At 40.7% G+C, this 15,241-nt stretch overlaps 2 protein-coding genes across 8 annotated transcripts in view; one reads left to right on the forward strand and one right to left on the reverse strand.

The window, feature by feature from the left end:
• Positions 1-36: 36 nt before the first annotated feature.
• Ds (dachsous cadherin-related 1) overlaps positions 37-15,241 on the reverse strand; it is a 323,661-nt gene continuing 308,456 nt past the window's right edge. For all 6 annotated transcript variants that reach the window (XM_070294922.1, XM_070294921.1, XM_070294927.1 and 3 more), the window contains 5 exons: positions 12,929-13,874; positions 12,283-12,568; positions 5,916-6,212; positions 3,555-4,011; positions 37-3,416 (listed from right to left, as the gene is read on the reverse strand). In XM_070294922.1, the coding sequence (XP_070151023.1) occupies positions 1,094-3,416; positions 3,555-4,011; positions 5,916-6,212; positions 12,283-12,568; positions 12,929-13,874 (4,309 nt within the window). In that variant the 3' untranslated portion in view covers positions 37-1,093. The remainder of the gene's footprint in view (positions 3,417-3,554; positions 4,012-5,915; positions 6,213-12,282; positions 12,569-12,928; positions 13,875-15,241) is intronic.
• LOC138932778 (deoxynucleoside kinase-like) lies at positions 10,623-12,661 on the forward strand. 2 transcript variants are annotated; one of them, XM_070294936.1, is made up of 4 exons: positions 10,623-10,912; positions 11,107-11,309; positions 11,477-11,726; positions 11,811-12,661. In XM_070294936.1, exons 2-4 carry the CDS (start codon positions 11,142-11,144, stop codon positions 12,098-12,100), a joined length of 708 nt encoding a protein of 235 aa, XP_070151037.1. In that variant the 5' UTR covers positions 10,623-10,912; positions 11,107-11,141; the 3' UTR covers positions 12,101-12,661. The 2 variants fall into 2 exon arrangements, with proteins under 2 accessions (XP_070151037.1, XP_070151038.1); XM_070294937.1 differs by having other exon boundaries at positions 10,840-10,912; positions 11,095-11,309.

The following is a 15,241-nucleotide window of genomic DNA, read 5'->3' on the forward strand; positions in this document are numbered from 1 at the left end:
GAAGAATCGGACTGGATAAAAGAAAAAAAATTTTTCCTAAAAAATTCATTTATTTAAGGCCCACGTCGCGGTAAGGCCCTCGGCTCGGGAGAGTCTTTGTACACAGAGCGATTTATACAAAATATGATATATTTTTATATATAATCAGTGCATATGTATATATGTACCTGGCTGAAATTTCATCCTCCGTTACATCGAAATTGCGCTCGGAAGACAAGAATGAAGTAACAATTAATCAACAAAGTTATACGGGCGGCTTTAGAGATGCGCTACCACGAAATTCGGTATGATCAGTTCGCTCGTAGTAGCGCGTTTTTTTCGATTCGAACGATATCGCCATGTTTGTATATCAATTCAATATTATAAATGTAGATTATTACTGTACACATTCACGCAACAAATACGGCGCGATCATTCACAATTTCCGGTTTACATAAGAACAGTCTATCTTTTTGATTATGACAATATCATTGTTCACGTAAATTAATATTTACAATGCTACTTAATGACTAAACGCCGTCGCAGCCGGCAAATATTTACACACATTCCGTTCAGGAAGAAATATTTCCATTCAGTTAGCTATCGATTGTGATCCGAACAAAAGATGCATCCATATCGTATAACAAATATGGAATCGTCGAGATGCAATCGCCGTTTTCCCGCTTACTGTTTCATTTCAATGAGTGAGATATGTTATTCTTATCATCCTGCGCAATAATATATATATGAATTGAAATTATCTATAGTCAATATTTTGTTAATTAATGAAAAATAAAAATTGGTTGCGGGAAGGCAACGTTTGCGTATAATGAGGGAAATAATTCGATCACTAAATTCTTTTTCGATGGTCGGTCAAATTAAAATTCCTAAATTAGAATCACTCGTTAATACCATGTCCACAAGTTACATCACTCATACAGTCTAAGAAAGCAACATTCATATATTCAATCACATTTAAACCATGTATATTAACAAGAATATCATTCGCGCACTGCTTTACACGAAGCATCATATTGTCTTATCGTTTACTCGGCGAGTAAACTAATGAATTAACACTACTAACTTATACGCACGAAATAAAATCAAAGTGTCCTCAAATCCTCAGTTCGGCATCGGTGACGGGAATTCCTCGGTTGATACTTTGACTGGATCTCTGGGTGGTGGGTGGTACGAGAGGGCTGATACTGGGACTTCTCGTAGCCAGGGGTGATAAGGAGGGTGAGAAACTCGGACTTAGAGCGGCGGAAGGAAAAGTAGAGGCATCGTGGCTGATTGGTGACCTCGGCAAGATCCCTCTCGCTAATGCTGGCGCAGCCAATGACCTCGGAGCGACGGATGTAAGCAACGGTGGTGGCGGTGCTTTATGTACAGACTTGGTTTTGCCGCTGCTACCAGAGTTCCCACTCTGAACGCTGGCAGCGTCATCCTTCAGCCTGGCGATTTCACTAAATACGTGGGCTAATGGTTGATATTGCGGTCCCCAATCTAATAGGTAATCCCAATTATATGAGCCAGTAAGTTCCTCCTCGCTATGCACGATGGAGCTCAAAGAACCATTCATCGACGGTCCACCCGGTACTTCCAGACCCGAAGTGGGTCGTCCAGGTTCTCCAATCTTACCGTAGATCAACGTCGCTATGTCCGCCTCAGTACTCGCTTCGTCTTCAAACAGATGCAGACTGTCCAAGGGAAGAGCTTCGGGAGGTCTCCTAGGCGTACCAGCTGGGGGATCCACGATGCCCAATCTAGCTAAGTATTCCTGAGTATTGTGAACCGAAAGGTCACTCGCGGAATCACCGGTTTGCTGGCCTTCATTGATCATTCTGATCTCCTCGTCTTCTCCGTCATCCTCGGCAGAACCCCGACCAGAGGAACCCGACTGATCGCTTCCAGAAAGCTCGGAGGTAGCTTGTTGTTGCCCGGATTGACCGGATGTCCCGTATGGTGGTATTTCGTCGTATTTCGGAGGAGCAAATTGACAGGATGCGCTGCCTGCTCCTCCGGCGCTTCCGGAACTGCCGTTTCCGTTCACACCAACTCCGGTCACACTTCTAATCGGGATTGTATCAAATGCGCTCGGGTCCACGTAGCTATTGGACGCAGTAGCGTTGCTTTCGCCATTCAGACCTGGTTTCGTGCCGGGTTTTTTGTGACGACGATTACGAATATGAAGATAGAGGAAGATAGCGCCAAAGGCGAGAATAAGAAGAAGGAGAGCAATCAACAGTCCCAGAACCCAATCGGCCAAGCCACTGGGAGTAGCCACAGTCATATTTGAGCCAATATCTGGTGTCGCTAATGTAATAGCCCCTCTAACTCCATTTGGCTCGTTGTCGTCCATTAAAATGATCTCTACTACCGTCATATTAGACAAGGAGCCCTGTCTACCGGAGCTCGCGCTGACTACCAATCTCGATGACTCTTCCACGCCCATATCGATATGCATCAACTTTTGCTTCACGATCAATGCGCCGGTAGTACGATTCAATTTGAAATATGGATGCTGAGATGTTAGCTGGTACACTACCCGGCCATCGGGTCCCTTATCACGATCGGTTGCTGTCACATGACCGATTATGGTGCCAGGCAATACTGGAATTCCGTTTCTTATTCCAAATCTATACATTCTTTCAGTAAACTGCGGAAAGAATTCGTCCCTCGAATCGATTTCTACTCTAACGCGCACCGCTGCAGAACGGCCGCCCATATCTGTAGCACGTAACGTGAAAGCGTACCGATTCCGTTGCTCATAATCGAAGACGGCGCGAGTGGTGACAATGCCCGACCTCTCGTCAACCGCAAACAGTTTCCAACTGTCGTCGATGTCGGAGAATCCGCTCGCGGCGGCGGAAACGATGGAGTAATTCAATGATCCAAAAATGCCACGATCTAAATCCGAGGCACGCGCTGAGAATACGGTCGTGCCAATCGGCTCGTTTTCGCCGACAAACTCGAGATACTCAGAAACGGGGAACTTTGGCGAGTTGTCGTTTACGTCCTCCAGTTGAACACGAAGTATAGCGAGCGCACAGAAAGGCGATACCGGATCGCTGTCGCAAGCCATCACCACGAGGTTGTAAACTTCGGGCTCGAGGTCACAATCGAGCGTGGAGTTCACCAAGATGGCACCAGTCATTCTCTCGACCCGAAAGAGACCGCCATCATTTCCTGAAGTAATGTCGTACATCAACGTAGCCGCCGCGCTGTCAACCAAGTCATCATCTTTAGCATGTAGAACGGCAATGGTAGTTCCACGTGGAGCATCTTCCTTGATCGACACTTGATAAAGATCTTTCAGGAAGTACGGGTAATTGTCGTTGACATCTTCCACGATGATTGTTACTATTACCGATTCGTCTTGCATCGGTGAATCGGTCGTCATATTCTCACTTTTGCTGCTCAATCGCAATACGTATCTACAAAATTAAAATTAAATGATTTTAGAAGTAGATAATTTATCAAATAAAATAAGTTCAGCAAAGAAAATGTCGAGAAGCAACATTCAATCCAAATTTTGACATACTGAATCAAATCTTTAAGTCATTGATATTTACCTATCCTTAGTCTCGCGATCAAGTGTCCTGGACAGGATCAGTCTGCCCCTAGATATTTCAAATGCTCCGCTATCGTCGCCCGCAACGATGATGCCATCCAACAAATCTACATCGGACAGCTTCATCAATGTTGTACCCTTCGATGAACTTTCTTTCACTGTAATCTTGTATTCCCGTCCTGGAAGGGCGTTTTTTAGACTGCTAAGTCGCACAACAACTGAACATATCGATGATGCCGGAGGCTTGCCATAATCCTCCGCGACGATCGCCAAGTCCATTTCTTTCGGTATTGGCCTGGATATCGCTGTGCGATTGACAGTCAGAACACCGGTCACGGGATGTACCGAAAATCCTTTCACAGATCGCAACAGATAATATCGTATTCGGCTGTTCTCCTCCGAAAGATCGTCGTCGGTGGCATTTACCGTCAGAATTTCCTGCAGATTGCCTCGCCCTTCTGAAAAAAAAATCAATATATTATACAGTGTGCTATGTTAACGCAACCTGGTATGCATCTAACAAATGCAGCAATTTCCATGAGTAAAAAGAAAGATATTTGTAACTCTGTAAAATTATAAAGAAAAATATGTTATATAAAGTCATATGAGATGGCATTTATTTATGAACGACAGAGACTCCAGAAGCACTCTCGCAGGATCGATTATCGAGTCGTATATTATACGGAGAACCGCTCAACTGGGACACATGAGAAAGATCGAGAGATTACGAGCACGAGCTAAAATATTTTCCGCATCTTCTTGTTGCGGATTCTTAACCATCGACCAGCACCGACATTATGCCTTTTTTCTGACAACGAAGGATATCGAAGAATGTTATAACTTTTACAATATCCATCTATAATGATCCCATTAACTGCCCAGGCGTTTCATTAACTTTCGCCGAAAGTTCTCCGCCCCATCGTATCTGCGATAACCTACCAACCCATGCCTGTCCTCGATGAAAAATGCTACATAGCTTTTCGTAACATGAAGGACGAAGCGCGAGATGAAAGGAGAAAAGGATGCAAACTCGCGGCTTGTCGCCATACGAGCTCCTGTTTAAATCCTTTTCACATCCATCACCTGCCAATTTATCTTTACCTGTTGTCCTATCTCTCCGCACTCAACCAAATACACCATTAGGCGCGGATTTATTCTATGTATTTTTAATAAGTTTCGGAGAGAATCCTTTCGTAAAGTTGGCGATCTCAGCCTACGAACAGCGAACTCGGCTTTTCGGCTGCCTCGCAGTGTCCTTGCGTTTATTTATGTGCGAAGAGTTCGTAATCCTCCTCAGTTCTTCTACCCCATCCATACCATTCTCTTTCTCCATGATTCCCGCTCTCCGCCCTGTCCTGCCGATCTCGCATTCTCTTTCTCTGTCTTTATCTCTCTCCTTCTCTCTTCTTTCACCTTCTTCCCAATACACTGTATCTTTTTCTCTCCCGCATTCGAGCAGCGAGCTTTTCATCGGTCTTCCTTGTACCCGTCTTCTTTTTCGGCCTCTCTCTTTTCTCCTCTCATCTCTCACCCGCGCGCCGCTCTTTCTCGCGCGCTTTATCTCGGCGCGGTGTCAATTCGAGTTTGGAACATGGACAACAGGACAACGCGTGTCTACTAAAAACCAGTTTTTAAACGCGCGTTTATTTCGCGCCGAGGAGCCCGTCTGTATCTTCCTGTCTCCTCTTTCCTTATTTCTTTGTGCCTCTATACTATATTCAATGGGATGCTAACATCGAAGCATCGTCTAGTGGTGAATTTGTGACCGATCTCACGGTTTACTAGAACGATAATAAATATCAACTAATGATAGAACCGCAATTTTGTCATATAGATGTGAATTTTGCACGCGTAAACTATAGAAACAATATACAATAAATGGATGGCTTACCTACAGTCTAAATGAGATCTTGATTAAAATTGTCGAAATTTTCACCGGCGTAATTTGTATAAACAATGTCGTAATTTGTATAAACGGATCATTAACGAACAAAGGTTAGTATACTTTAATAACCGCGGTATATTCACGGTGAGCCATAAGAGATTCGCGATGCTTCGAAGACGCGGCAACAAAACAGCGAAACCGACGAAGAATCTCATATATCGCCGTTCTGTAACGCTCGTCCTGCGATTTCGTCCTACGCTACCGCTTCACGGAACAACCGATCTCGCAATCTCGGGAACGATCGTTCCTCAATAAATCAAAGGATTATCAACTGCTCGGTGAAGCGAACGCTACGCGATAACCACCGCGAAGATCGCGTCCGATCATCGTCAAAGTTTTCGATCGCGAATTCGCCTGCTACCTGCCTCGCTCTCATTCATCTCGGACAGAAAGGGCAGAATTGTCTTCGATATATACCTGAGAGGACAGCCACGTAGACAGCCTGTTCAAATCGCGGCGCGTTGTCGTTGAGATCGGTCACACGAACGGTGAGGTCGGTCGTCGCCTCGTGAATTCCATCGCTGGCAATCACCTGAAGACTATACTCGGAACGTGTCTCGGCATCCAGACGCTTCCGCAGTACGACCTTGCCGCCATATCGATCGATGCTGAAGGGTCCCGGACTCGTCAAGTTGCCGAATCGATAGGTCAACACCGGCGAACTGTCAACGTCGTTCGCCGTGATGGTCGTTAGTACAGTTCCCATGGCCGTACCTAAAATTCAAAAAGATACAATTTTAGCAAATTTATGATAAATATATATTTCTGCGCTAATATAATAATATTAAATTAAGAAATAAATGCATCTGTTAATATCTATCACTAGTGTCACTATTATCTATCATCTTATTGCTACAACAATTGAATAATTGCAAGGGCTATTTTAATGTTTAATAGCGTGCAGAATTGATAAAATGTGCTTGAAAATGAAGAAAGCTGGATCTCGAGCACGATAAAAGGCGACGGTTTTATCACTCTAAATTGTGATACACGCGGTTGCTACTGACGAATTGCATCCTTATGCATAAAAATGCCATTGATTCCGTTCTTTTGTCCTCATCGCGAAAGCATTTTGTCACCGAGAAACGATCGTGCCCGATACATAAACGACGCGAACGTGTAGCTTACGGATCAGGGCGTGCTCTTCCGCGAAGTTAAAGACACTTCAAGGGGGTCGTGCTTAAAATGCATTGAATCCGTACTATCGAATCGTTTTATCTTGGTCGTGCTAAGAAGAAGCAGTCGAACGAATTCGCCTGAAGAAACGAATGAGCTTCTTCATTCGCAAGAGACGATCGGATCACACAGCCACCGTGAGTGAAATTATACAATATCATCTCGTCTTCGAAGAAATTGAAAATCGTAATGCGGGAACTAATTTGCGAGCACAAAGTACGCGATGCAACATGCATCTCGCATAACTTGCAATATGCGAAATGCAATTCGTTTCGCGAATGCACCTCTGATCGCGCCTGGATGCAATTTGTCCTAAAATATGAATTTATATCTTCTCATAATTTATCTTGATATATATAACCGCAATCGAACAATCTTTTTTCCGAACGATGCCACTTGCATTCTGCTCGCTCTTCCAATATCTCTACTATTGCTCTTCTATCATTCTAAAAATAAATCAATATCCCGATATGCCAAATGTAAAAAAACAAACATACCCACTTAGTGCTTTTATAGAAATATAAAAAAATGATACGGGATAAGCAAATAAACGAATTCTATAATATATAGCTTTCAACAATTCAGAAGAAATTCTTCGGCTTCCTAAAAGATAAACGGTACGCGAATGGTACGTAATTAGGAAGAGGTATATCATCAGAGACCAGACTTTGATTCCACGACTGAGCCAGGTGATATACGCCGGGCATAGCAACACCTGCGGCAGTAAAAGAATTATTCTGTACCGGTGCGCGATATATTCGAGGGAGCTAGCATGAGGGCTAGCTGGAGCACGCGGCTGCGACCGCTCGTAAATTTCACGAGAGATCGTTAAAGTCGTGTAAATCGGTTTTTGGAGCGATCCCGCCGTCTACAAATGCGAATATGCGCGCGCGACGTGACTCTGTTACCGCTTCAATTCTCTGTTATCTCAGACTTGATAAGTCGAAAGCAGAAATTGTGAAGTGTGTAATTGTTAGAACTATTAAACGGAAAAAAAGAAACGTTCTTCGTATTTCATGAATTGAATTTAAACATGCACGGACAGTGTCCTTGTACGGAAAACATGCTCGTCGGTGGTCTACTATTGTTTTTCGATTTCTCGTGTCAGTGCCACTTTCGGAATCGACTCGATTGACGCTGTCGATTAAATCCTCCCGCAAATGTACACATACAAGGCCGCATACAATGCCTTATGAGAGCAGAGGGCCCATCCAACATCGATGAACCGCGCCTCCTGGTTTGGATGATAATTACATCCTTTATTCCTACCACAGTAATTACAAACGTTTACCATTGGACGAGCAGGCTGCATTAAAATTGCGACTCGTACGGATTAAACGTAATCGTTATCGTGAAAAGATGCGAGCTCTATATCTATAACGAGAACATGGATTACTTCGGTTGAACTGTTTTATGCCGAGCTGCGCTATCAATTAGCAATTTATAGGCATAAATCATTACGCGAGAACGACAGGTTGCGATTACCGTAAAGATACAATAAGAAATGTTTTGCTATAAGATGTTAAAACAGGCTTATATATATTATCTCGTCACGTCTCGCGTTATGATCGCGATGATACATATTTCAAATTTGTTTTGAATACAGCAAAACACATTAGTCACGTAACCGTGGCATAGTCGAAGAGATATTCACACAGAAATTGAAAGTTGTATCTGTAGGGATCATAAATGGCCTATAAAAAGTTTATTATCTCTAGCAAAGCGATATCTCTACGATATAATTCTGTTACTGTCGCAGTTGCAATTGTAAGCCATTGTAAGCAATTGTAAGCAATTGTTGCCAACGGGCTTCCAAAGGAGTGCAACGTTAAATAAATTTTGCCTGACGCAACATCGCGTGTGTGTTAACGTGATGTGGCAATCTCCTTTACACGAGGCTGAAGATTTTTACGGCGATACAAATTAGATAGTAATCTCATATTATGCCATTATGTGCCTACTATGTTGGACGTTTTCGAAAGAAGAAGAAGAAGAGCAGCAATAGCGAGGGAAAGCGAAGATGAAAACAAAAATGCAAGCGCAATAAAAGATCCAAGAAATCTCTTATTATATCGCGTCGTCTTCCAACGATTGCTAGAACGTGCGTAACTTGCCACCTGCTCGCTATTGGAAATTTCATCCGATAGGAAGAAACGGATCCATAAGAAAAGAAGAAAACGAACCGCTCGAGGCATCATCGAAACCAACGCATCGCAGCCTTCGTTTATTCGACGATGCGGTTGAATTTACTCGATCACCACTCGTTTTTCGTCGCGTCATCTTCGTTGACTAGCTGCCGACCGATGGCGATCGAAAGAAAATTCACAGAAGACGAGACGAGACCTTCTTTTTCTGCGCCTCGAGAAGTGGTAGCGCGAGGTTGGCGCTTGTACGTCAAATTCGCGGCCATCTCAGTCCTGCGTGCCGTTTCATTGAATCGTATCTGTCAATGGGGAACAATATGATGACGCGAGAAAGGCCGAAGAGGAAGAGGGCTCGTGTGCCGAGAACAGAGGAAAAGAGAGAGAAAGCAACAGAGAAGCCGAGCCACCGAACGCGCGCTTCGGCAGCCTCGCTTAAGTTATGCAGATTGTCCCGAACAGTTGGACTTTAATGCCGGCATAAATCCTTTGCCACTTAACTTTATACTTGGAGAGTAGAATGCGTTCCCGCCCTCTCAATACAGTTGAGTCTTTCTCTTCCACTGCCTTCTCTCGCTTTCACACTCTTCATCGATTCACCTTTACCATCGTTTATCTGTTGTGAGACACTCTGTATATTTCATTCTCCAAATGTTGAATTCTCTTTTCGTCGCAAATCAAAAATTTGTTTTGAATATAAAGTACGTCTACCTTCTGCTAAAAATACTAATCTATATATAGATTTGACTGTGTTTATGATTCAAACTGTATGTTATATTTCTTGAACATAATTTTTATACACCCAGATTTATTTAAAATTAACTTAAAATGTAATTTAGATTTATAATATTTGATAATTTAGCATTAATTTTATATGTGTATAATGTTGTTTTATTTATAATCTTCGGTTCTTAGTTATTTATTTAAAGGTCTTTATACAGATGATGGCATGATCTCACAGTACCAATAACGTCGCGATATCAATAAATGCATTTTTCTTCATTCTTTTTCCTTCTGTTATGTACCTACTAGCATCTCATGCAGCTCGACTGCCTCTCCTTCTATCATCACACGTGGGCGACCTTGAGAGGAGTGAACCCATCATGGAATCCGTTGCATTTCGAGGGGGAATCGCGGGGGTAGACATTCGAGAGCCAACGACTAAAATGAAACTCGAGCTATCGTCATCGTGGGTGAAATCCTATCTGATATTGCCGACAGGATTATCATAGATACTGCTATGCTACTGTCGTTGGCACAAAGTGTCTTAACGAGCCTCTTGCTATTCCACATTCTAATGTGATTGCCTTTGATAGATTCAGATGAGCAATTCACATTATCGTACACTCAGAATAGTTTAAGATTATAACGTCATTTTATGATGATATACGATTAAAAAGAAATATTTTGAATATTTGGATACTAGTATCCGTAATATTCGTAAGGCGATATAATGAAATTTGAAAAATTCATCAATAAGATTAATTAAGTAGCGCAAGTATAAAATTTGGTATCATAATATCTCCGCAATTTAATAAATTTAGAATTTATGAATTTATATTAAATGTAATCTATTTTCTCTAACATATATTCAGATATATATATCCAACTTAATAAACGATTGTAACATATTTTCTATTGAATTATTTAAGATTTAATGCTAAATGGTTCATAGCACATCCTCGAGACTTTTCATTTGTATATTTAAGTTTCCCGCAAGTATAGCTACGCAAGCGCATCAGTTGATCACATCATCGAACAGATGTCAAACAAGTTTTTCACGTGACGCACAACATGGCGATGTATACTTTTGGCGGGAAACACATTCCTCATCCAGTAGTCCAGATCCAGCATGTTTGTATGACAGTGCATCGACATCAGTCTATACCAGTCAACATTAGTCGATCAGCATAATCACAATATGTGTTTTACGAATAGTTTTATAGTGTTACGTAACGAATATATATAATAATACAAAGGGTATATAAGAAGAGACAACTGTATTTCTCTAACCTCAAGAAATTCTTGCAAGTGATCTATATAAATCGATAAAAGTCAGTAAAGCGGATATAGTTATCATCAAGATAATTACCATAGGTACTATTTTACTTGTGATATTCGAATAATTTGCATCTCGTGATAATTTAATGAATATGATAGCAATAAGTATGAAAACCTATATTTATTATATGCAAAAGTAATAAAATTGTTCAATAAGCTGATAATTTCTTAAAATAATTCGATTATTAATTGATATTGATGCAACAAGTTTATATCAGGTTTGTATATAGGTTCAAGAAGACGCTGCTCCATTTGTATCAAGAAAATGGCCTCTCCACGAAAATTCTACAACAATCCATTTACAATCTGTATAGAAGGAAATATTGGAAGTGGTAAAACAACATTTTTGAATCACTTCCAAAATTTTAACAATGCTACAATTTTACAAGAACCAGTGGATTTATGGCGAAATGTGGCTGGAGTAAATTTGCTGGTAAGTTTTTTAGCTGTAACAGCATTTGAGATATATTTTAAATTAAAATGTCACAGCAGATATATATGACAGAATCATATAGTTTTAAAAAATTCAATATAATTACTGAAAAAAATATTTTTACGTGTCATACTGATATTAAAAGAAATGCTATATAATGCTTTTAGGATCTCTTGTACAAGGATCCAGTAAATTATGCCTTTCTATTTCAATCGTATGCTCAATTAACTAGGCTAAAATTACACACTATGAGCACACCGTCACCTTATAAAGTTATGGAAAGATCCATATTTGGTGCAAGATGCTTTTTAGAAAATATGAAACGTACAAAGATGATACGAAATGTAGAGGTGATAATTTTAGAAAAATGGTATGATTGGTGTATGGAAAACACTAATATAAGAGCAGACTTGATAGGTGCATACATTTGTTTACTAAAGCAAAGAAAATATTTTTTTTATCTTTACATTAAATAATATTTTGATTATATTTGCAATTTAGTATATCTAAGAACTACGCCAGAAGTTGTGTATCAAAGAATGCAAGCACGGGGGCGCAAAGAAGAAGACTCTGTATCGTTAGAATATCTAAGACAAATCCACGAAATTCATGATGACTGGCTCTATAGGCAAACTTTATTCTCTTTACCAGCGCCGGTTATGATTATAGATGGTGACAAAAGTCTCGAGGAAATGGTGCCACAATTTGAAAAATGTAAAGATCGGATACTTAAAGAGAAAACTGGCACATCAAATACTGCAAGCTCGATAATTCTAAATACTAAAGCATAATAATGTTATTCGTAATATAATACCTTGAACTTGACGAACACAATTTGAATATTGTACTTATTTAATAAATGGTTATAGGTAATTCTCGTAATAATACGCACGTAAATTTTTCGCGCATATATTCTGATATTTTAAACAGTATATTAAAAATTCCAGGTTTAATATTAGTTTTTATGACTTACCTTCCGAGATTGAAATGACACTGTGTTTTGGAAAGGTGGGCTGATTGTCATTGACATCGATTATCCGCACGCTCAATGCAGCTGTGCCAGTTAATTGTGGATTCCCTTGATCGGTTGCGATGATAGTTAGCCTATATTTTTCACGGACTTCACGATCTAGGACTATATTGGTTCTTACGACTCCACTATACGGCGGGCTTATGGTGAAGGCATTATCCGGATTACCGTCCACAATATGATATAAGATTCTACTGTTCAGACCTTGATCAGCGTCATTTGCTGAAAGCTACGGCAGCAAATATTAACGAATGTAAAAATGTGTATATCCAATTGTGTACGTTTTTATATCGGTATATTCTATATTTTTATATCTTTATTAATGTACTACAAAATATATAAAGAAAATACAAATATCCGATATTTGAATGAATCTGTCTTATATGTTTACTTTATATATATTAAGATATGACTCGAAAATTTTTATATATATATTCATAAAGGTTTACGCAAGAATTTTATGAATAGTAAATAAAGATGATAGTGTTTATTAGTATCGCTTTACATTTTTACTTTAATGCTTAATTGAAAAAAGCCATATAATGCACCAAATATAAAAAATGATTCTATAAGATCTTATGAAACTTACCTTCACGACAAAATCTCCTTTGGCGTTGCCTTCAAGCACAGTAGCCGAGTATTGCGTTTGCGTGAAGATCGGCGGATTATCGTTGACATCGGACAATCTGACAATTACCTTGACGTACGCCTCTAGGATGTCTGGTCCCGCCGTTTTTGCCATGATATTGAGTATGTGCCTCGAGCTTTCTCTAGGCTCCTTCGGCTGCTGATCTTCCAGAGATCTTCCCCACGAATTGGTGCGCGTCGCTTCGTCCGGCAAATCGTCGCTAGGCTTCACCGTTAGATCGTTCCAGAGCTCCGCATCGAGTCTCGTAGGATTATTGACGCGCAACAAACCGGTACCTGCATCGATCGCGAAGGTGTCGAAGTCATTTCCTGATACGATCGAATAGGATACATGCTGTCTTCTGCCATCGGTGCGCACTGCGGTGATCTGAACAATCTCTGTGCCGGCCGCAGAGTTCTCTTGAACAACGACGTTATACGTATCATTCTGAAATTTGAGGGCTGGCGCTAGATCTGCAAAATCGCCGATCTGGAGTTCGATTAAACCTTTGGCGCTCTTTGGCGGATTTCCTTTGTCTCTGGCTAATATCTCCAGGTGATAGATTTTGCCGTTGTCTTGCGACAGCGATAGGCTCGCTGTTACTTCGCCGGTGCTGGGGTGTATCCGAAATTTTGGCTTTTCCTGCTCGTGCAGAAACGAGTACACGATATCTCCATTGGCACCATCGTCGGCGTCGTTTGCCGATACCCGTAGAATATTCTGACCGGGCTGTATACCACTGGACACGCGCGTCCGAAAAGGATATTCCTCAAAAACTGGCGCGTTATCGTTCACGTCGCTGACGTTGATCTCAACGATAATCGAAGTGCTCTTCGCATCGTATTTTCCACTGTCTGCAGCGATTACCTGAAAGGTGTAGCTATTTTGGCGTTCGCGGTCCAGTGAACTATATCGAACAAGAAAAAAAAAACAAACATTAATTATTATAAAAAATGAATAATAAAAATAAAATTAAAGAAATTATATAATTTAGTAAGAAAAAATATTGCAGTAATTTATATTTTCTAAAGTTTTATTTTATCTGGCATTTCAAAAAAATATATTAAATCGATATCATAGTTCGTTATTTATTAATAAGAGTAATAATAATTATGTTATTTTAACGATGTATTGTATTCGGAAAAGTTTATAAGTCATTTTTACTAGCCACTATTTATCAGAATCATTTATTGAAACTAATTCGCGGATATTTCGCAAAAACTGTATCTGAAAACAATGTTATTATAAAATTACGCGCAATCGTCGAGCAAGAGAAGTTCCCAGACCGGCTTCGCAATAACTCTTAATATGCGTGGGATAATGATCGGACATCGGTAGTGCACAAGTTCGATACGCTTATTTACGATTGCGCGAAGTGAACTACTCCACTGCTTTATCTTTCGCCGTTTCTCTCAACGTGTAGGGCATGCAGTTTTGCAAATCTCTATCCAAACAGAATAATAGTTGCACAAAAAGCATCTTATTGTTAATTGAAAATAATTCTTTCAAAAAATAAAAGACAATTTTGAAAATGTCACGTGCATAATATCATTCAAATAATAAATAAGCCAAATATATATATAAGGATCTCTATATATGAAAGAAATGTAGAAATAGAGGAGTGTATCCTATTAGATCGCAAAAATGATTTATACTCCAATTATCTACACGAGATCAGCGAGATCAGTTGACACTTCATCTCCGGTATCGTCTCGTCGTCCTTGCCACTGGTTCGCACTATTTATCGAGTCATTTTAAAGAGGACTGGTCCTCGTTTGACCCGCACCTGTATCTACCGGGTGGTCCAAGAATGAAAAAGGGAAAAATGTTTCGTACACCTTCTTCTCGTGCCGCAGAGCGGCTGGCTTCCAAAGGTAACAGGGACGATCGTTGTGCAGTAAGAACAACAGCAACAAGGCGACACGAAAGCCGGGTCCGCGGCTACTGATCGGAGGAAGAGGATACTAAAAACAGAAGGAGAAGGAAAGAGAAGAGAAAGAGAAACAGAGATGACCGCATTCAAAAAGAGCGAAGAGGAACGATGAAGGAGGGAGAAATACACGCACGACGAAAGAGCGGCCCGAGCGAGATCTGGTTTTGCATATCAGACATTTTGCCGGCTGAAATAATGCATTGAAATGCCACATGGCATCTCGCTGAAATGACACACGGCTGTCGCGATGCAAAAGTATGCGACCCCTTTCCCCTGCGCTTCTTCTCATGGCTACCGACACTCCCAGTATCGTCGAGCAGCTTCTCTCGTTCCTCCACGAT

Source organism: Polyergus mexicanus, unplaced genomic scaffold, assembly GCF_030449975.1.
Source record: "Polyergus mexicanus isolate NDT 795.1 unplaced genomic scaffold, iyPolMexi1.0 SCAF_4, whole genome shotgun sequence".
Lineage (NCBI taxonomy): Eukaryota > Metazoa > Arthropoda > Insecta > Hymenoptera > Formicidae > Polyergus > Polyergus mexicanus.